Source organism: Mobula birostris, chromosome 3 (assembly GCF_030028105.1).
Source record: "Mobula birostris isolate sMobBir1 chromosome 3, sMobBir1.hap1, whole genome shotgun sequence".
NCBI lineage: Eukaryota > Metazoa > Chordata > Chondrichthyes > Myliobatiformes > Myliobatidae > Mobula > Mobula birostris.
In genome coordinates this window covers 162,605,354-162,626,733 of record NC_092372.1, presented here as the reverse complement: position 1 = coordinate 162,626,733, position 21,380 = coordinate 162,605,354, and the positions used below count along the sequence as shown (strand labels likewise).

The following is a 21,380-nucleotide window of genomic DNA, read 5'->3' as shown; positions in this document are numbered from 1 at the left end:
TAACTCTACTGGATGTTTTTTATAGGCCACCCAATAGTCACAGGGACATTGAGGAGCAGATAGGGAGGCAGATTTTGGAAAGGTGTAATAATAACAGGGTCATCATGGTGGGAGATTTTAATTTTCCAAATATTGATTAGCATCTTCCTAGAGGAAGGGGTTTAGATAGGATTGAGTTTGTTAGATGTGTTCAGGAAGGTTTCCTGACACAATATGTAGCTAAGCCTCCAAGAGGAGAGGCTGTACTTGATCTGGTATTAGGAAATGGACCTGGTCAGGTGTCAGGTCTCTCAGTGGGAGACATTTTGGAGATAGTGATCATAATTCTATCTCCTTTACAATAGCATTGGAGGGGGATAGGAACAGACAAGTTAGAAAAGTGTTTAATTGTAGTAAGGGGAAATATGAAGCTATAAGGCAGGAACTTGGAAGTATAAATTGGGAACAGATTTTCTCAGGGATATGTACAGCCAAAATGTGGCAAATGTTCAGGGACTATTTGCATGGCGTTCTGCATAGGTACGTTCCAATGAGACGGGAAGGATGGTAGGGTACAGGAATTGTAGTGTACAAAGGCTGTTGAAAATATAGTCAAGAAGAAAAGAAAAGCTTACGAAAGGTTCAAAAATCTTGATAATGATAGAGATCTAGAAAATTATAAGGCTAGCAGGAAGGAGCTTAAGAATGAAATTTGGAGAGCCAGAAGGGGCCATGAGAAGGCCTTGTTGAGCAGGATTAAGGAAAACCCAAAGGCATTCTACAAGTATGTGAAGAAGAAGAGGATAAGGTGTGAGAGAATAGGACCAATCAAGTGTGACAGTGGAAAAGTGTGTATGGAACCGGAGGAGATAGCGGAGATACTTAATGCATACTTTGCGTCAGTATTCACAACGAAAAAGGACCTTGGCAATTGTAGGGATGACTTACAGTGGACTGAAAAGCTTGAGCATGTAGACATTAAGAAAGAGGATGTGCTGGAACCTTTGGAAAGCATCAAGTTGGATAAGTCACCGAGACTGGACAAGATATGCACCAGGCTACTGTGGGAGGCGAGAGAGGAGATCGCTGAGCCTCTGGCAATGATCTTTGCATCATCAATGGGGACAGTAGAGGTTCTGGAGGATTGGAGGGTTGCATATGTTGTTCCCTATTCAAGAAAAGGAGTAGAGATAGCCCAGGAAATTATAGACCAGTGAGTCTCACTACAGTGGTTGGTAAGTTGATGGAGAAGATCCTGAGAGGCAGGATTCATGAACGTTTGTAAAGGCATAGCATGATTAGGAATAGTCAGCAGGGCTTTGTGAAATGCAGGTCGTGCCTTATGAGCTTGATTGAGTTTTTTGAGGACGTGACTAAATGCATTGATGAAGGTAGAGCAGTAGATGTAGTGTATATGGATTTCAGCAAGGCATTTGATAAGGTACCCCATGCCAGGCTTATTGAGAAAGTAAGGAGGCATGGGATCCAAGGGGACCTTGCTTTGTGGATCCAGACCTAAATTTGCTTACAGAAGGCAAAGAGTGGATGTAGATGGGTCATATTCTGCATGGAAGTTAGTGACCACTGGTGTGCCTCAGGGATCTGTTCTGGGACCCCTTCTCTTCTTTATTTTTATAAATGAGGAAGTGGAGGGATGGGTTAGTAAATTTGCTGATGACACAAAGGTTGGGGGTGTTGTGGATAGTGTGGAGGGCTGTCAGAGGTTACAGCGGGACATCGATAGGATGCAAAGCTGGGCTGAGAAGTAGTAGGTGGACTTCAACCCAGATAAATGTGAGGTGGTTCATTTTGGTAGGTCAAATATGATGGCAGAATGTAGTATTAATGGTAAGACTCTTGACAGTGTGGAGGATCAGAGGGATCTTGAGGTCCGAGTCCATAGGACACTCAATGCTGCCGCACAGATTGACTGTGTGGTTAAGAAAGTATACGGTGCATTGGCCTTCATCAATGGTGGGATTGAGTTTAAGAGCCGAGAGGCAATGTTGCAGTTCTATAGCAGCCTGGTCAGACCCCACTTGGAGTAGTGTGCTCAGTTCTGGTCACCTCACTGCAGGAAGGATGTGGAAACTATAAAAAGGGTGCAGAGGAGATTTAGAATGATGTTGCCTGGCTTGGGGCGCATGCCTTATGAGAATAGGTTGAGTGAACCTGGCCTTTTCTCCTCGGAGTGACGGAGGATAAGAGGTGACCTGATAGAGGTATGTAAGATGATGAGAAGCATTGATCATGTGGATAGTCAGAGGCTTTTTTCCAGGGCTGAAATGGCTAACACAAGAGGGCATAGATTTAAAGTGCTAGGAAGTAAGTACAGAGGAGATGTCAGGGGCAAGTTTTTTTATGCAGGGAGTGGCGAGTGCGTGGAATGGGCTGCCGGCAACAGTGGTGGAGGTGGATACGATAGTGTTTTTTAAGAGACTCCTGGATGGGTACATGGAGCTTAGCAGAATGGAGGGCTATGGGTAACCCTAGGTAATTTCCAAAATAAGTACATGTTAGGCACAGTTTTGTGGGCCAAAGGGCCTGTATTGTGCTGTAGGTTTTCTATGTTTTCTATTTTGTGGGTCTAGATCATCGCAGTGTTGCTGATAAACTGGTGCAGAGGGCGGGAGTTCAGATGTGTGGATCATTGGGATCTCCTCTGGGGAAGGTATGACCTGTACAAAAGGGACAGGGTAACCTGAACCCAAGGGGATCCAGTATCCCTGAGGGCAGGTTGGCTAGAGTTATTCGGGTGGATTTAAACTAATTTGGCAGGAAATAGGAACTGGAGTGGTGGTGCAGATGATGAGGTAGTTAGTTTACAAATAGAGACAATGTGTGACTCCTAGCAAGGAGAGGCTGGTGATTGGGCAAAATTGCGGTCAACAGGATGAGTTGCAATGAAAAAGGTGGACAAAATCAAGGAAGTTGGATGCAAGGCTAAAGGTGTTACATTTGAATGCATGCAGTATAGGGAACAAGGTTGATAAACATGTTGCACAGTTACAAATTGGCAAGTATGATTTTGTGGGCATCATTGAATCAAGGCTGAAAGATGGTAATAGCTGGGGGCTTAACGTCCAAGGATTCACATTGTATTGAAAAGACAAGCAGGAAGACAGAGTGGGTGCGTGGCTCTGTAGGCAAAATATGGAATTAAATTATTAAAAAGAGATGATGGAGAGTTAGAAGGTGTTGAATCATTGTGAATAGAGCTAAGGAACCTTAAGGGTAAAAAGACCCTAACAGGAGTTATATATAGTCCCCCAAACAGTAGTAAGGACATGATCTACAAGTTACAACAGGACATTGAAAATGCATGCCAAAAGGGCAATGTTACAATAGTAATGGGGATTTCAATATGCAGATACATCGGGAAAATCCATTTGGTGCAGAATTCCAAGGTGGGGGAACTTCTACAATGCCTACAAGATGGCTTTTTAGAGAAGCTCATGGTTGAGCAGTCGGGGTCAGCTATTCTAGATTGGGTGTTGTGCAATGAACCAGAAATGATTAAAGTGCTGAAGATAAAAGAACCCTTGGGGAAAAGTGATCATAATATGATCAAATTCACCTAAAAATTTTGAAAGGAGGAGCTAAAGTCATATGTATCAGTATTACAGTGGAATAAAAGAAATTACAGAGGCATGAGAAAGGAGTTGGCATGAATTGATTGGAAAAGAACACCGGGAGGGATAATGGCTGTTACGGTTGGAATTCTGGAAGGAATTAGGAAGGCACAGGATAAGTACATCCAAGAGAGGAAGAAGTATTCTAAAAGCAAGACGACACCACCATGTCTAACAAGGGAAGTCAAAGACAACATAAAAGCCAAAGAGAGGGCATATAATAAAGCAAAAGCTAATGGGAAGTTAAGGGATTGAGAAGCTTTTAAATACCAACAGAAGGTGACTAAAAAAGTCATTATAGAGGTAAAGGTGGAATACAAAAGTAAGCTAACCAATAATATTAAAGAGGATACCAAAAGTTTCTTAAGATACATAAAGTGTAAAAGAGAGGCAAGAGTGGATATCGGACTGCTGAAAACAATGTTGGAGAGGTAGTAATGGTGGACAATCTGAGTAAGTATTTTGTATCAGTATTCACTGTGGAAGACACTAGCAGAATGATGGAAGTTCCAGGTGTCAGGAGTCATGAAGTTGTGAAGTTACCATGAAGAGGGAGATGGTTCTTGGGAAAACTGAAAGGTCTGAAGGTGGATAAATCACTTGGACCAGATGGTGTACACACCAGGGTTTTGAATGTGGTGGCTGAACTTTCAAGAATCACTTGATTCTGGAATGGTTCCAAAACATTGGAAAATTGCAAATGTCACTCCACTCTTCAAGAAGGGAGAGAGGCAAAAGAAAGGAAATTATAGGCCAGCTAGTGTGATCTCAGTTGGTGGGAAGATGGTGGAGTCAATTGTTAAGGATGTGGTTTTGGGGTACTTGGAGGCACATTATGAAATAGGATGTAGTCAACATGCTTTCCACAAGGGAAAATCTTGCCTGATAAATCTGTTTGAATTCTTTGAAGAAATGACAAGCAGGATAGACAAAGGAGAAATGGTTGATGTGGGGTACTTGGATTTTCAGAAGGCCTTTGACAAGGTGCTACACATGACACTGCTTAACAAGCCACGAGTCCATGATATTACAGGAAAGATTCTAGCATGGATAAAGCAATGGCTGATTGACAGGCGGCAACAGTAAGATTAAAGGGAGCCTTCTCTGGTTGGCTGCCGGTGACTGGTGGTTTTCCACAGGGGTCTGACTTGGGACCAATTATTTTTACGCTATATGTCAATGATCTGGATAATAGAATTGATGGCTTTGTTGCAAAGTTTGCAGATGATATGAAGATTGGTGGAGGGGCAGGTAGTTTTAAGGAAATCGAGAAGCAGATTTAGACAGACAAAGGACTTAGACAGATTAGGAGAATGGGCAAAGAAGTGGTAGATGGAAAGAGAAGATCTACAAATGCTGGAAATCCAAGCAACACACACAAAATGCTGGAAGAACTCAGCAGGCCAGGCAGCATCTTTAGAAAATAGTACAGTCAATGTTTCAGCCAGAAACATCGACTGTACTTTTTTCCATAGGTGCTGCCTGGCCTACTGAGTTCCTCCAAATGGCAGATGGAATACAGTGTCGGGAAGTGTATAGTCATGCACTTTGGTAGAAGAAATAAAAGAATTGACTGTTTTCTAAATAGAATGAAAATACAAAAATCTGATGTTTCAAAGGTTTCAAAGGCACATTTAATATCAGAGAAATATATATAATATATATCCTGAAATCCGTTTTCTTCACAACTATCCAGGAAAACAGAGGAGTACCCCAAAGAATGAAAGACAATTAAATGTTAGAACCCAGATCCCTCCCACACATAAGCAGCAGCAAAGCAACGACCTCCCTCCCCCACCAGCAAAAAAGCATCAGCACCCCCCACTGGGCACTCAAGCGAGCAGCAAAGCATCAATAAAAACACAGACTTGCAGAACCCCAAAGGCTACTCATTCACCCAGTAATTCAACATGCCTAATAAGGGGGAAAGCGATGTCTCCGTTTCATAGTGAGAGCGGAGACATAACAAACAACTTGCTGATTTACGATGTTAAAAGTCGTTACGTCGCTTTTCTGAGCTCTGTTCCCAAAGGACTCGGGTCTCTGGGCACACAGCCGGAGATCTTCTGTCTCCCATGACACACTGATTTCCAGCAGAGGCACCGACCTCAAGTCCACCTGCCTCCAGAGCCACGAAATCCAAAACTCGGAAGGCGAGCTAATCTTTTAGGCCGAATCCTTGGCATATCGAATAACGGCCAGTCGCGAGACCCCAGGAGCAGGTCCCATTCCTGCAAAGAACCAAAGTCAGTGTGTAACTCCAGGTCAGCGTCTTCAAAAGAACCCTGAAAGGAAAAATAGAGATACTAAAGATAGAAATAGAGCTGTTTCTGAAGATGCAAGCAGAGGAGTCGCCATTAGGCGCCATTGTCTCCTAAGCTCCACTCCCCTCGGGGAGTCCTTCTGCAGGATTCCCTAAAGGTTGAGTCTGTGGTGAGGAAGGCAAATGCAGTGTAGGCATTCACTTCAAGAGGACTAGAATATAAAAGCAAGGATATAATGTTGAGACTTTATAAAGCACAGGTGAAGCCTCACTTGGAGTATTGTGTGAAGTTTTGGGCCACTTATCTTAGAAAGAATATGCTGAAACTGGAGGGGGTTCAAAGGAAGTTCATGAAAATGATTCCAGGATTAAATGGCTTGTCACATAAAGAGTGTTTCATGACTCTGGGCGTGTATTCACTGGAATTTAAAAGGATCTGGGGTGACCTAACTGAAACCTATTGAATGGTGAAAGGCCTTGTTAGAGTGGATGTGGAGAGGATATTTCCTCTGGTGGGAGTAACTAAGACCAGAGGACACAGCCTCAAAATAAAGGGGTGTCCTTTTAGAGCAGGGAGTAGGGGGAATTTCTTTAGCTGGAGAGTGGTGAATCTGTGGAATTCTTTGCCACAGGCAGCTGTGGTGGCCAAGTCTTTATGTATATTTAAGGCATGGAGGGATGTATATTTCTTGATTGGTCAGGGTATGAAGGGATATGGGGTGAAAGCAGGAAATTGGGCTGAGAGAAAAACTATCAGCCATGATGAAATGGCAGAGCAAACTTGATGGGCCAAACATCCTAATTCTGCTCCTTGTCTTATGGCTTATGGTCTTATTTAACAACCAGCATCACAATTCAAGAGGGCATTCCCAATCCCTTAGGAGTAATTTTCTGATACCGTCTTCTCAATAAAGAAAGCATATGAAAAATTGAGGCCAGAGGAGACTGCTGGTGCTGGAAACTGGAGCAACACATAAAGTACTGGAGGAGGTCAGCATCTGTGGAGGAAATGGACAGTTAACATTTTGATTCGAGACTTTTCATCAAAAAAATTGGTATGCATACTGCTCACCATTTTCCAACCATGAAAAAATACAGAATGCCAGTTCTGACTAGAATAATTAAAGCTGAATTTTTATTACTTTTAATCATTCCTGGGAGTAACAATATCTTCTCCAACCAGTTTTCAGAGAAGTGTTATACTCCTCATCTCATCCTTCAAGTCACTGTAACCAATTTACCCAAAGACCATTTTCTTAATTAATTCAATTATTAACATCACTGCTACTTCTCCCAAAGTTATTATCAGAGCTTTTCATCAGATTGATGACATGATGCAAGATATTGCAAAGCTCATGTTGAATTAGCTTTCCCCTGATAATATTGAACTTTAAATCAAGATCCCTTTATTCATGCATTTCATGGAGAACACAATGAAATGCATCACTGGGATCATGACTATAATTTTCTGATAATTAATTTTATGCATGGATCCTACTTTTCTAACTGTCTGGTTGCCCATTGTGTCCAATGAGAACAGGAAATCTGTTCAGGAGAGTTTTTAAAGTTCCATTATTTTGACCTCAGAAGTCCAAGTCCAATGGTATAAACAAGCATCACAAATTGGGTTTTTCCTTGGTTACAGTTGTTGACCATGGCATCTTATGTGCCTTGTCAGACCCTTCGTTCTCCACAGAGCGTTGCAGTACTACTTCTATGGCCATTGAGTCTCACCGTAGATCTCATCCAACCAGTCACTCGAACTCACTTTGCATGCCAGGACAAGTAAGTCCCTGTCTCACCAGGGTATTAGGCCACCAGTTACCCTCACCTGGTTTAGACCTGGGCTGTCGAAGCAGCATAGAAAGGTTTGGCCGCTGTCAATTGCAAACAGCTACTTGAAGCCACAGCTGAGATCTGAGTGTCCAGTGGGGACCAAAGGTGAATGAGCTGCCTCAGAATGGACACAACAAGCCCCGTCACCAGAGGTGCTACCCCTCCCTGCATACCTCATAAACCCACTTTTGTAAATTAAGTGTTATCAACATGCAAGAAAGACACTACTCTATACTTTTTCAAGCAATGGTTACCAACTAATGGAGCTATTCAATGCAAACAAGTCTTATGCATGAAAATACAGTAACTTAAGCAACTGCTTTCATATAGAACATACTGTAGTTAAATAGGATTACACAGAATAAATGCCAATAGTGATAGAAATCCAGATGAAAAGATAATTGAAGGAACAGGAAAAACAAAGGCTTCAATAGATTCATAAAATCATGTATGTGAATAAAAGAATTATACTGTATAATCTGTTTGATCCCTTCTATTGAACAAATATCTAGAAAAAGGAGTTTGAAGAGAAAATTTGCAAACATACAATTGTTGCTGCTCAAGCCAAGGCAGTGAAACATATTCAGCATTTCCCCAGACAACAATTCAATCAAAGAATGCTGTTATTTTCAGCAGTATGCAATTGAAGATAATTCCCCACCCCTCCTCAGCTGGAAACATATCACAGCTATTTTCAAATTATGTTGTGTCTTTCATGAAATTCAGCCAGACATTCCCCAGGTGTGACGTCATTCCCAACGCAACACTCCTTTTGGAGTAAAGCTGCAACTAGGACCATGATGCACTAGCACCTCCTTTCAATGGGTATTTCCTGGACAACCTCACCCTCCCAGTACAGAGTTGGATTGACTCCCCTATCAGATAAATCACATATACGTGGAGTCCTAGAGCACTTATAGCACAGAAACAAGCCCTTCAGCCCATCTAGTCTGTGCCAAACTATTATTCTCTCTAGTCCCATCGACCTGCAGCCAGACTATAGCCCTCCATACCCTCCCATCCAGGTACTTTCTACTTAAGCAAGCTTCTCTTAAATGTTACAATCAAACCCACACCCACCACTTCCACTGCTAGTTCATTCCATACTCTCCCCACCCGCTGAGTGAAGAAGTTACACATCATGGACCCCTTAAATATTTCACCTTTCACGCTTAACCCATGAACTCTAGCGGTAGTCTTATCCAACCTCAGTGGAAATAGCCTGCTTGAATATATCTCAATCAGATCTACTGTCATTTTCCTACACTCCAGTGAATAAGACCCTAACTACTTCAACATTTCCCAGTAACTCAGGTCCTGAAATACCTTCTATGTTTTGTGACCTCCCCCACCCCAATCCCAACACAGAAATGGACCCCTGTACCTTCCACTTTCCACTTCCAATTTCCAACACAACCCTTGAAATCACAGAGCCCCAAGAAAGTATGGAATAATCACCAAATTAATGTGATTGGGTCTACGTTTTAATCAAATTAAGAATTTCCTAAGAAGTAGTTTTGGTTCCAACATTAGAATGGAGAACTGGACGAGCAGAAAATGAGTAGCGTGACAGTATAATGCTTGATCTATTGCACCCATCACCACTCCTCAACCTGAACAGAAATAATTGTGAAATACATTCTCCTGTCGCTTGAAACACAATGAGTGTTTTGATCCTATCATTAGAATAGAAACATAGAAACATAGAACACCAACAGCACAATACAGCCCCTTCAGCCCACGATGCTGTGCCGAACATGTACTTAATTTAGAAATTACCTAGGGTTACCCATAGCCCTCTATTTTTCTAAGCTCCATGTACCTATCCAGGAGTCTCTTAAAAGACCCTATTGTATCTGCCTCCACCATCGTCACCGTCAGCCCATTGCACAGACTCACCACTCTCTGTGTAGAAAAACTTACCCTGACATCTCCTCTGTACCTACTTCCAAGCATCTTAAAACTGTGCCCTCTCATGTTAGCCATTTCAGCCCTGGGAAAAAGCCTCTGACTATCCACATAATCAATGCCTCTCATCATCTTATACACCTCTATCAGCTCACCTCTCATCCTCCGTCACTCCAAAGAGAAAAGGCCAAGTTCATTCAACCAATTCTCATAGGGCATGCACCCAATCCAGGCAACATCCTTGTAAATCTCCTCTGCACCCTTTCTATAGTTTCCACATCCTTCCTGTAGTGAGGTGACCAGAAATGAGCACAATACTCCAATTAGGGACCGAGTGAGAGGCATTGATTTTTTTGAACCTTTCATAAGCTTTTCTTTTCTTCTTGACTGGACTTCCAGTAGCCTTTCTACACCTCATCTGCTCCTCGATGTCCCTGTTACTACTTGGTGGTCTATAAAAAACACCCAGTAGAGTTATTGACCCCTTCCTGATCCTAACTTCCACCCACAGAGACTCAGTAGACAATCCCTCCATGACTTCCTCCTTTTCTGCAGCCGTATCACTATCTCTGATCAGCAGTGACATGACCCCACCTCTTTTGCCTCCCTCCCTGTACTTTCTGAAATATCTAAAGCCTGGCACTTGAAGTAGCCATTCCTGCCCCTGAGCCATCCAAGTCTCTATAATGGCCACAACATCATAGCTCTAAATACTGATCCATGCTCTAAGCTCATCTGCTTTGCTAATGATGCTTCTTGCATTAAAATAGACACCTCTCAAACTATCAGTCTGAGCATCTCCCTTCTCTATCACCTGCCTATCCTCCCTATCACACTGCCTACAAGCTTCCTCTATTTGTGAGCCAACCACCCCTTCCTGCATCTCTTCAGTTCAGTTCACACCCCCCAGCAATTCTAGTTTAAATTCTCTCTGAAACCCTGAGCAAACCTCCCTGCCAGGATATTGGACCCCTTGGATTCAAGTGCAGCCCTTCCTTTTTGTACAGGTCATGCCTGCCCCAAAAGAGGTCCCAATAATCCAGAAATCTGAATCCCTACCCCTTCCTCCAATCCTTCAGCCACGCATTTATCCTCCACCTCACTATATTCCTAAACTCACTGTCGCATGGCACAAGCAGTATTCCTGAGATTACTACCTTTGAGGTCCTGCTTCTCAACTTCCTTCCTAACTCCCTGTAGTCTGTTTTCAGGACCTCCTCCCTTTCCCTACGTACGTCATTGGTACCAATATGTACCACAACCTTTGGCTGTTCACCTTCCCACTTCAGGATATCGTGGACACAATTAGAAACATCCTGGACCCTGGCACCTGGGAGGCAAACTACCATCCACGTTTCTTTCCTGTGTCCACAGAATCGCCTGTCTGACCCCCTAACTATAGAGTCCCCTATCACTACTGCCGTCCTTTTCCTTTCCCTACCCTTCTGAGCCACAGAGCCAGACTCTGTGCCAGAGGCGCAGCCACTGTTGCTTCCCCCAGGTAGGCTGCCCGCCCCCCCAGCAATACTCAAACAGGGCTGAAAAATGGCAGATGGAGTTTAATACTGACAAGTGTGAGGTATTGCACGTTGGAAGGACAAACCAACGTAGAACATACAGGGTTAATGGTAAGGCACTGAGGAGTGCAGTGGAACAGAGGGATCTGGGAATACAGATACAAAATTCCCTAAAAGTGTCGTCACAGGTAGATAGGGTCGTAAAGAGAGCTTTTGGTACATTGGCCTTTATTAATCCAAGTATTGAGTATAAGAGCTGGAATGCTATGATGAAGTTGTATAAGGCATTGGTGAGGCCGAATATGGAGTATTGTGTTCAGTTTTGGTCACCAAATTACAGGAAGGATATAAATAAGGTTGAAAGAGTGCAGAGAAGGTTTACAAGGATGTTGCCGGGACTTGAGAAACTCAGTTACAGAGAAAGGTTAGGACTTTATTCCCTGGAGCGTAGAAGAATGAGGGGAGATTTGATAGAGGTATATAAAATTATGATGGGTATAGATAGAGTGAATGCAAGCAGGCTTTTTCCACTGAGGCAAGGGGAGAAAAAAACCAGAGGACATGAGTTAAGGGTGAGGGGGGAAAAGTTTCAAGGGAACATTAGGGGAGGCTTCTTCACACAGAGAGTGGTGGGAGTATGGAATGAGCTGCCAGACGAGGTGGTAAATGCGGGTTCTTTTTTAACATTTAAGAATAAATTGGACAGATACATGGATGGGAGGTGTATGGAGGGATATGGTCCGTGTGCAGGTCAGTGGGACTAGGCAGAAAATGATTTGGCACAGCCAAGAAGGGCCAAAGAGCCTATTTCTGTGCTGTAGTTTCTATGGTTTCTATGGTTTATTGTTAAGGGGGACAGCCACAGGGATACTCTCTAGTATCTGACTCTTGCCCTTCCCTCTCCTGACTGTTACCCACTTATCTGTCTCCCGAGGCCCCAATGTGACTACTTGCCTATAGCTCCTCTCTATCACCTCCTCACTTTCCCTGACCAGACGAAGGTCATCGAGCTGCATCTGCAGTTCTCTAACGCGGTCCCTCAGAAGCTGCAGCTCGATGCACCTGGCGCAGATGTTCTTACAAACGTTTTCATTGCTAAGCCACTGTTCTCATTCTGGCCGGGCAAGGTGTGTGGAAAGCACATCAGTGTGCCATTGCTAAGGTGACGATGCTAAAACGCTTTTGGGAGGGAAATGATGGTGAGAGACAGCAGCATGTACTTTATTAGGGTGAGGGCACTGCAGAGGAATCATGGTGAGGACTGGGATATAACTGTATTAATTTGTGAGCAGATCTGGAGAATGTTGTGTGGTTTGAAGACTGAATCCTCCAGCAGGTGATTTGGCAGTTTGTTCAATCAGGACGTGGATGTGGCTGGATCCTGTTTTGTGGATTGATCCTACTTGACAGATTCTTTCTTTCTAAAACCAGCTCAAAAGATTAAAGAAACCTTGTTTGTGTTCAACGTAATTTGCACTGAAAATTCTTCTAACATTTGCACCATTTTCCAAAAGAGCAAAGCCCACAGATCAGTTATGGTTCTATTTTGCCTTTTAATTTCTTTCAGGTGCAGCAGGTGGTCAGCGTGGTTACCTCGGATGCATCAGATCTTTGAGGATGAATGGTGTTACCCTCGACCTAGAAGAGCGAGCAAAAATTACTCCTGGGGTGAAACCTGGATGCTCAGGTCATTGTACCAGTTATGGCATGTACTGTCGAAATGGTGGAAAGTGTGTGGAGAAATATAATGGCTACTCATGTGATTGTATGCGGACTGCATACGATGGCCCCTTCTGTACAAAAGGTATGACATAAGCTCATGGAACTGTAGTACTAATACAACAACTATAATATTGTGCTAAAGTCATAGGAACAGATACAGTATATAGCTAGAGTGCCTAAGACAATTGCGCAGTAGTGTATATCTTTGAATATTTTAAATAACTGCCATCTAAGCATTTTGTTACTCATTAGTGGCAATGATATATTACTATATACGTCACTATAACTTTGAAAACTTGCATCTGCCCATCATCCAAATATCTCCACTTGAGTGGAAAAGAATTCTCATTTCAGTGCCTCAAGTCTAATAACATTCTGGTGAATTTATTTCTCAAACTACTGTTAAATTCCTGCCACAATCAAGTGTTCAAAATTAAAATCTTGTACATTTAAAATTAACTTTGCTTTTGTATTCTTTGGCTCTAAGAATAAAATCAAAGATTCACTGGGAATATCTCCTTCGTTTTTCATCTTTCAATAGTCTGTACCTTGTACTCTGAGATCCCAGAGCATTCTTAATTTGATAAATTTTTCATTTAAAATGTATTTTGATATTTCATTCTTCCTATTCAGTAATAGGACATAATTTATTTTTCTTAAGAAACCATGTGTAATCAATCAACTGATGAAGTACAAAATCCTTGGCGTGTATATACAGTATATATACTGTATATATAGCTAGGGTGCCTAAGACTTTTGCACAGTACTGTAATAATATGAGATGCATCTGTCTTCTTGTATCCGCTGGAATGTGGACTTCTCTGCAGAAGCATTCTGACAATCCATATTTGAAGCAGAAACAATACATTGTTCCAATTTACCACAATGCAAGTCTTGTTAACATGATTTAATTGCTCAGTAGAGTCCTGGAAATGCTGTAGCAAAGCCTATGACTTTGGATCATGGATTGTAACTTTGCTACAGAATTCCTTGGTTCTTCAATTTTAGCTTCTTAAGTAATTAACACTCTAGTTATCCATGGGCTGAAGTGTTTATCAGCCTCAAATGCAAAATATTACAATTATTTCTAATGATTTTACTCAAGAATTTTTATATCAAGGTATAATAAAACTTAAAAACTTGAAATTTCCTTCTATATTTTTGTCATTTTGTATCAGTTATCATAAATGTTTATATTTTGTGTCATTACATCATGTTTTTCTTATAGCTCCTTAATATGGTAATATATGTAGAGAAGTGTACAATTAAAGGATTTTTGTTACTGATCACACCAGATGTACGTATGATCATAATCCTGGAAAAGGTTTTGAGATACTTGGAGGCATGATCATAAACCCGGTACATTATTCCCTTAGGTGCAAAGGGAAGTATTTCTTTGCTTATAACTGTTGAATCCATATATTGTACTTCAACATGTAATAAGCAGTCATTATCCTTTTGATTTTGTGTAAGTGTGTTACTATCATTTTAATAGTCTAGCCAAAAACATAGAGATTAAAATTGAAATATAATGAGATAAAACCTCACTTAAATAATGCTTAATACAGCACAATAAAAATGATTCATCACTTCATTATCTCTGCCTTGAACATTAACAACTAATATAGTGTTTAGGCAAAGCAAGGTGCAGAAAGTTGGATTTAATTTTCTAGTGCCACATTCGTTAAAAAGAACATTCTCTGAACAAAAGATGGTCAATTTTCATTTCCCCTTGTAGTTCTGTTTCATTTTAAAACACCCTGAAGTCCCTTCATATCCGCAACGCTCTCCAATCTTACTCTCTCGAAATTTTGCATTCCTTCAATTCACTCTATTTGTTTCAGTTGAAAGAATAGATTAAAGAAATTAGTTATTTTTCCGAGAAGAAGATTGAGAAGAGATCTCGTAGTTGTCAAGTTTCCTAAAAGGATGTCACTTGGCAAATCTGATCAATGTCAGGTCTCAGAGTAGCCCATCAATCGTATTTCCCATTTTTTTTCCTCATCTAGTGCATTCTCACATAAGTGATCATCAACACCCCTCTCATTCTCCTCACAACCAAGGGGTAATTTACAGTTATCGTTTTGGCTACCATCCTTTGGGATGTGAAAGGAAGCTGGAGAACCCAAGAAAACCCGAATAATCCCAGGGAGAACATGCAATCTCCTCACTGACGTCACTGAGATCAGGATAGAACCCAAGGTGCTGGAGCTGTGAGACAGGAACACAAGCTGTCACACTACTGTCAAAGGTGTACAAGATTGCAATCAATTAAGGCAGGCTACGTTGAAGGATGCACTTCACATTCACGCATGGTTCAAGAATGAGGAGACATAGATTCCAAATGCTGAAGAATGCATTGTAGGGGGTGTGAGAGGGAAAATAAACATTTTTACACAAGAAGTGTCTGTCATCCAGAATTCCTATTCTTTAAGAATGATACTTATTTAATTACTGCCCATTACGCTGCTGATATTTAAAGCAGCAGTGACAGTCCTCCATCTCCATCTATACAATGGTTTTCAAGGCTTCCTTTGGGATGCAAATCCCAAATGGAAACTCAGGAATACAGTTGCACTCAGATGGAGAAAGATTCTTCATTGCTGTTTCCGTAACAGTTTTGTTTGACCAGTCAGGGTTGTTAGCCCTAAACTGAACCCCTAAACCTGCAGGACTGGTGAACCAATCTTAATCTGGCTTCTATCCTTTGGACTGTTTGGCATGGGTAAAGCCCAGAGCCAAAGCATAAAGCCCTGTCTCCAGCCAGCATAGCTCTCCATGCAAGCCTCCCAACCACGATAAGGTTATGGTCCTTTGGGAGGTTAAGAATGATAGAAGCCCAATTAATCAAAATCTTCTCAAGGGAGTTGAGCAACAGGAAGGAGCAAAGAAATAGGACTGGTGAGATTGATCTGTTAGGTGCTGGCATAGCCTCCATCTAATCACATGATTCTGTGCATATTCTTTCCAAACATTTCATCCAAACATCTTTATCCTCAGTACCATCAGCCATCCCTTCAGTTGCCATGGTCATAAATCCTTCCTTTAATATCTGTCTCTCTGTTTTCAAGCCCTGCTTAAAGTATACCGATATAATCATAACAGCAGACTTAAAGTATCACTGAATAGTTCATTTTGAGTATCACAGTTATTATAAGCACATTTATTCAAGTCCTGTCTGAATATTTTAATTACTTTGAATCTATTACTAATATATCAAAGTATCAAATTATATTATTGTATAGAGATATTGTGCATGAGGTTCCAATATTTGCAATTTCTTTCTTTGCTGTAGATCTAAGTTCCTCAAACTTACAAGGTGCTTTGCATTATTGTGAAAATATGGTTATGCTTGCTTATATAACATGTGAGAAAAATATGGAGAAATATTTAAATTGATGTAGCTTATAAATAATAAGGTCATAAGGCATTAAGACATAGGAGCAGAAAAAGGCCATTTGGCCCATCATGTTAGCTCCGCCATTCCATCATGGCTGATTTATTATCCCTCTCAACCCTATTCTCTTGCCTTCTCATAACCTTTGATGCCCTTATCAAATGAGAATCTATGAACCTCTGTTTTAAATATACCCTATGTCTCCACCTCTACAGCCATTCAGTGGCAATGACTTCCATAGATTCGCCACCCTCTGGCGAAAGAATTTTCTCCTCATCTTTCTTCTAAACGGACGTCCTTGTACTCTGAGGCTGTGCTCTCCAGTTGCAGACTGGCCCACTATAGGAAACATCCTCTCCATGTCTATTCTATCTAGGTCTTTCAGTACGCCATAGGTTTCAATGAGATTCCCTCCTCATTCTTCTCAACTCCAGCAATCACAGGCCCAGAGCCATTAAACTCCCATCATATGTTAACTCTTTCATTCCTGGGATCATTCTCATGAACCTCTTCAGTGGCAGAACAACCTTTCTTAGACATGCAGTTGAAAACTGCTTACAATATTCCAAATGTAGTCTGACTAATTTCTCATAAAGCCTCAGCCTTATATCTTTGTTTTTATATTTTAATCTATTCAAAATGAATCCTAACATTTGCTTTTCTTGCCACCGACTCAATCTACAAGTTAATCTTTTCTATTTACTATCTCAATTTTTCTACCTCTAGCCCCCATTTACAAAGTTTTGTTTGGACTGCATTTGTCATTTACTACCTGCTGTCAATAAATAATATTATTTTCAGGCTTATGAATTCATGAGTATTCTGCTTCTTTGAACCTTGACAAGAAATACTCTTGTTGTCAAGGTTCAAAGTACACTATTATTGTTTCATTTAATTTGTCTTTTTTCATTAGCTGTATAATGATAGTGACTAAGGTCTAGAGAGAGAGTTATTCTTAATAAATAATTACAAAATACTTCTTAGGGCTGTGATCAGACTTTATCATAGTTTGCTACTTGTCTGATTAGTTTAATCCAAAATATCATGTTTCAACATTTATAGCCATATTTCTCAAGTGACCTACAAATAAAATGTAACTTTACTAGTAGAGGAATAATGATTGTAAATATGAAGACATAATGAAACAGAGATTACACGGCAGGGTGCATAATAATGAAGTTAAAATAGCTTGAGCACAACAGAAATTAAAGCTATGATTTTTCAGCACTAATTCATAAAGCTGTCGTGGGATTTCCTGGATAAATTGGATATTTGAGAAACCATGCCTCTGAAAATGAAGTACAATATTTTCGTAACAGCAGTTTTTTATTATCTTGTCTTTTGTCCTTGAACACTATTATGCACAATTGCCAAACTTAACTGTGCATCATCAATTTGATAGATTTTAATAATTTAATTTGTTATTCACATTGACAAGCATTGTCAATAAAAATGTGCTATTAGAATGGTAGATGAATCAGAAGATGAATATTAACCAATAAATAATGTGCCACAAATATAAAATAGGTCAAATTTGACATCTTAAATTTCACTATGGCAGAGGATTATATTAAATGGAGCAAATCATGTAAGAGGCCAAATGGCCTAGTCTTGTTCAATTTCTTATATTCTTATGTTTCAAAAATATTCAGACTCAACCCAATTTAGCCATCTTATTTTCTAATGTTCTGGTATTTAGGTGATTATTAGTATTTGTGCAAATCTAGTTCCTTGCAATAAAAACAGAGCATGCTAAAAATACCCAAAAGGACAAGCAGCTTCCACAGATGGAAAAACAGAGTTACACTTTCCTATGACCTTTCATCAGAATTTCACGCCCAGTATTTTCATATTGTCTTCTAGTTTAATAAATTTGAGACAGTTTTTAAATCTGAAGTTGAAAGATAGATTCATTCTCCTAACAAGAAATCTGGAAAACCCTGTGAATGGTGTTAGTAAGAATAAAGTTATAACTGCTTTGAAGGATGCTGATGAATTCTCATAATGTGGGTAAGAGGCATGGAAAGGCTTTACAGATTTAATCTGATATAAGGTAAATACAAATCAATAAATTTTTCCTCACCTAAGAAATCAGTACTTCAGAAGGACAGCTGGGTGGAATTTTGGAAGCTAAACTCTAGAATGGTCTAAGAACCAAATGGATACTGTAGACAAAGTTGACAGATTAAATCTGGATGGATGAATCAAATTGCCCCTTCTCATCAGCAATTATCTAGTTTACCATATTGTAAAATAAGTCCCTTTAAAAATCACTTATTTATTGTTAATGTTATGCATCTAACATGAAAGTAAAGGGAGATACAAGAGCCTTATGGGAGACACATGAAACACAAGGGTCTCCAACTGCTGGAAATTCAACTGCTGAAAGAACTCAGCTGGTCAGGCAGCTTCTGTGGAGGTCATTCAAACTTGTTACTAGCAGTTCTATCATGCTTAGTTTCCTAAATATGCAGCAAGATTCATGTGCATGACTTTCTCTTTTATTCTCTATTAAGAATTGGGTGTTAGTAGATTTAAAGACAATGACCAATTGCAAAATCGCATCATGGTTTTAGTCTAATGAGATGACCCAAAGAGCAGCAATGAAGTTTAATAAAACAAAATAGACACAAAGCAAAAGGTGATGACTTTAGGTAATCGATAGACAGTATAGGGAGGCAGGTCGAAGAGATACAGTCTCACTGCACCAGAGATTCAGGATCAATGCTGGCCTCTTGTGCTGAAAATATGGAGTTTACACTTTTTTCATGAGGCCTTCGCCTGCTGTTCTGGTTTCCTCTCACATCCAAAGCCCTGCAGGTCAGTAAGTTAACTCTCCAGATTCAATTGTCTTTCATTGTTGGTGAGTGGTAGAATCTGAGGAGGCTTGATGGGAATGTGGAGAAAAGAAAGTGGGATTAGTGTAAATGTTTGATGGCCATCAGGACTTGATGGGTTGAAGGGCATGCTTCCAGACATCCCACCCTGCAAAAGCTCATTTCAGGGAGGTACCACCACCATTGCAGGGAGGTAGCGCCCCCCCTCCCCCCCCCCCGCAACACCATATCACCCCTCCGCCCGTCGTTCTCCAAGGGTGTATGTAATACTTTGTTTAATGATTTTGTCTAATCTGTAAACCAAGTTGGGTATATGCAGCAAATGTGACATTAAAATATGTGCTTATATTATATTATATTATCATGCTTATTCTATTACAACTTTAAGCAAGTCTACAGGGAGTTTGGCCTCATCACGTAGGACATCAATAGCGTAGCTCCTTAGCGGCTAGCCAGCTAGTTTAAATAACATTAGCTATGCTGTAATGACACCTGTTAAACTCACCTCAACATGTCTTTTACATTTTAACCCACCATGGGCAATAGAAAAGTCACTGTTGCAAACAGTGCAGCGAGCAACACTGTCATTATTTTTGAGGTTGACTGTAAAACCCGCCCACAGAGAAAACTGATAGGTCTACTTAGCAGGGGCCCCCAACATTTTTTGCACTGCAGACCGGTTTAATATTGACAATATTCTTGCGGACCGGCTGACCGGGGGTGGGGGTGTTAATCATGTCCGGAATATAGGTGATAAGTCAATAGCATCGTAACATTTTAAGTAATGTTTGGATATTAATCACACAGCACATATTTCCCCCTATGAACATATAAAATCATTGCAACACACCAATATTGCTGAATCACTGCAAGCCCTGGGCTTGTTTTCCTGCAACAAGACGGTGCCATCGAGGGGTGATGGGAGACAGCGATACTCAAAGGGGGTTCCTTATGTCCAGTCTATTCTGCAATTTAGTTTTCGTTGCATTCATTGCAGAAAACTCCGCTTCGCAGCAATATGATGTGGAAATGGAAGCAACGTTTTCAGTGCTTTCATGGCTATCTCAGGATATTTAGCCTTGACTTTGATCCAGGATGCCGGCAGACATGTTATGTCAAACATACTTTTCAGTCCGCCATCATTTACAAGCTCGAGGAGTTGATCTTTATCCTGCGCTGACATGGATGACGCATGGGTAATGACCTGGCGTGCGTTCAAGTTCAACAGTAGGTGTGAGAGGGAATGGGGAAAGGTGCAAATGACTCATATCGTTTCATATTGCCAAATCATATTGTTTCCTCACGGCCCACTGGTTGGGGATACTCTTAGCACGAAGAGAGACCAATTAGGATGCTTGCTCTCCCTCTCCCTCTCAAAAAAATCAATTTCTGGGATATTGTATATAATTTCCGGGCGTCAGGGAACCACTATCGATATGCGGGAGACTCCCGAATCTTCCGGGAGAGGTGGTATGTCTGTGCTTCTGTGCTGTATGGCTTTCTGATCTATGCCCAGTCAGCAGAGGTGATAAAGAAACAGATAAGGTCTTTTGCTGGCAAAGAGCTACAAGAAGGGGGAAAAAACAGATGAAACTACAAGATGGAAGATTGGAATCTTAATGATGGCGACATTGCAGGGTCAAAAGCTCATTCTGCCATTTGCACCCCAAGAGTTGTGCAGACTTTACTCAGGGCTCCAGTGATTGTGAACAGTACAGGCTTGGCTCAGTCCAGCTCATTAAGCATTCAGCACACTTGCCTTCATTGGCTGAGGCACTGAGTATAAGAATTGGAATGTCATGTCACACACTACAAAAAGGGTATGGTATCATCAGAAAGAATGCAGACAAGACTCACCAGGGCGTTACATGAAATGGAGGACTTTGTTTATAAGGGAAGATTAGGAAGCCTGGATTTATTATCCCTGGAACTAAGAGGCTGAAAGGTGACTTTATAGAGGTTTATAAAATTATTGAGGATGTTAATGGTCATCATCTTTATCTCCTTGGTGGGTCTAAAACGAAAGGCACAGGTTTAAGGTAAGAGGTGATGCAGCCTAGAAAACGAGTGTGCTTTCGGGGTTCTGAGGTTTTGCAGCCGGGGCCACAGAATGATGTGTTGCGGGAGAAAGCAGAACATTAGGAACAGCGGATTAGCTGTCCGAGGCTCTGTATTCAGTAAATTATATTCTCTCTCTCTCTCTCTCTCTCGCTCTCTCTCTCTCTCTCTCTCTCTCTCTCTCTCTCTCTCTCTCTCTCTCTCTCTCTCTCTCTCTCTCTCTTTCATTTG

At 41.0% G+C, this 21,380-nt stretch overlaps 1 protein-coding gene across 1 annotated transcript in view; it reads left to right on the top strand.

Annotated features, from left to right (window-relative positions):
- Window positions 1–21,380, top strand: part of LOC140195385 (contactin-associated protein-like 2) — a 1,890,266-nt gene that overhangs the window by 1,686,847 nt on the left and 182,039 nt on the right. The window contains exon 18 of the mRNA XM_072253599.1: window positions 12,703–12,939. Within this exon, the coding sequence (XP_072109700.1) occupies window positions 12,703–12,939 (237 nt within the window). The remainder of the gene's footprint in view (window positions 1–12,702; window positions 12,940–21,380) is intronic.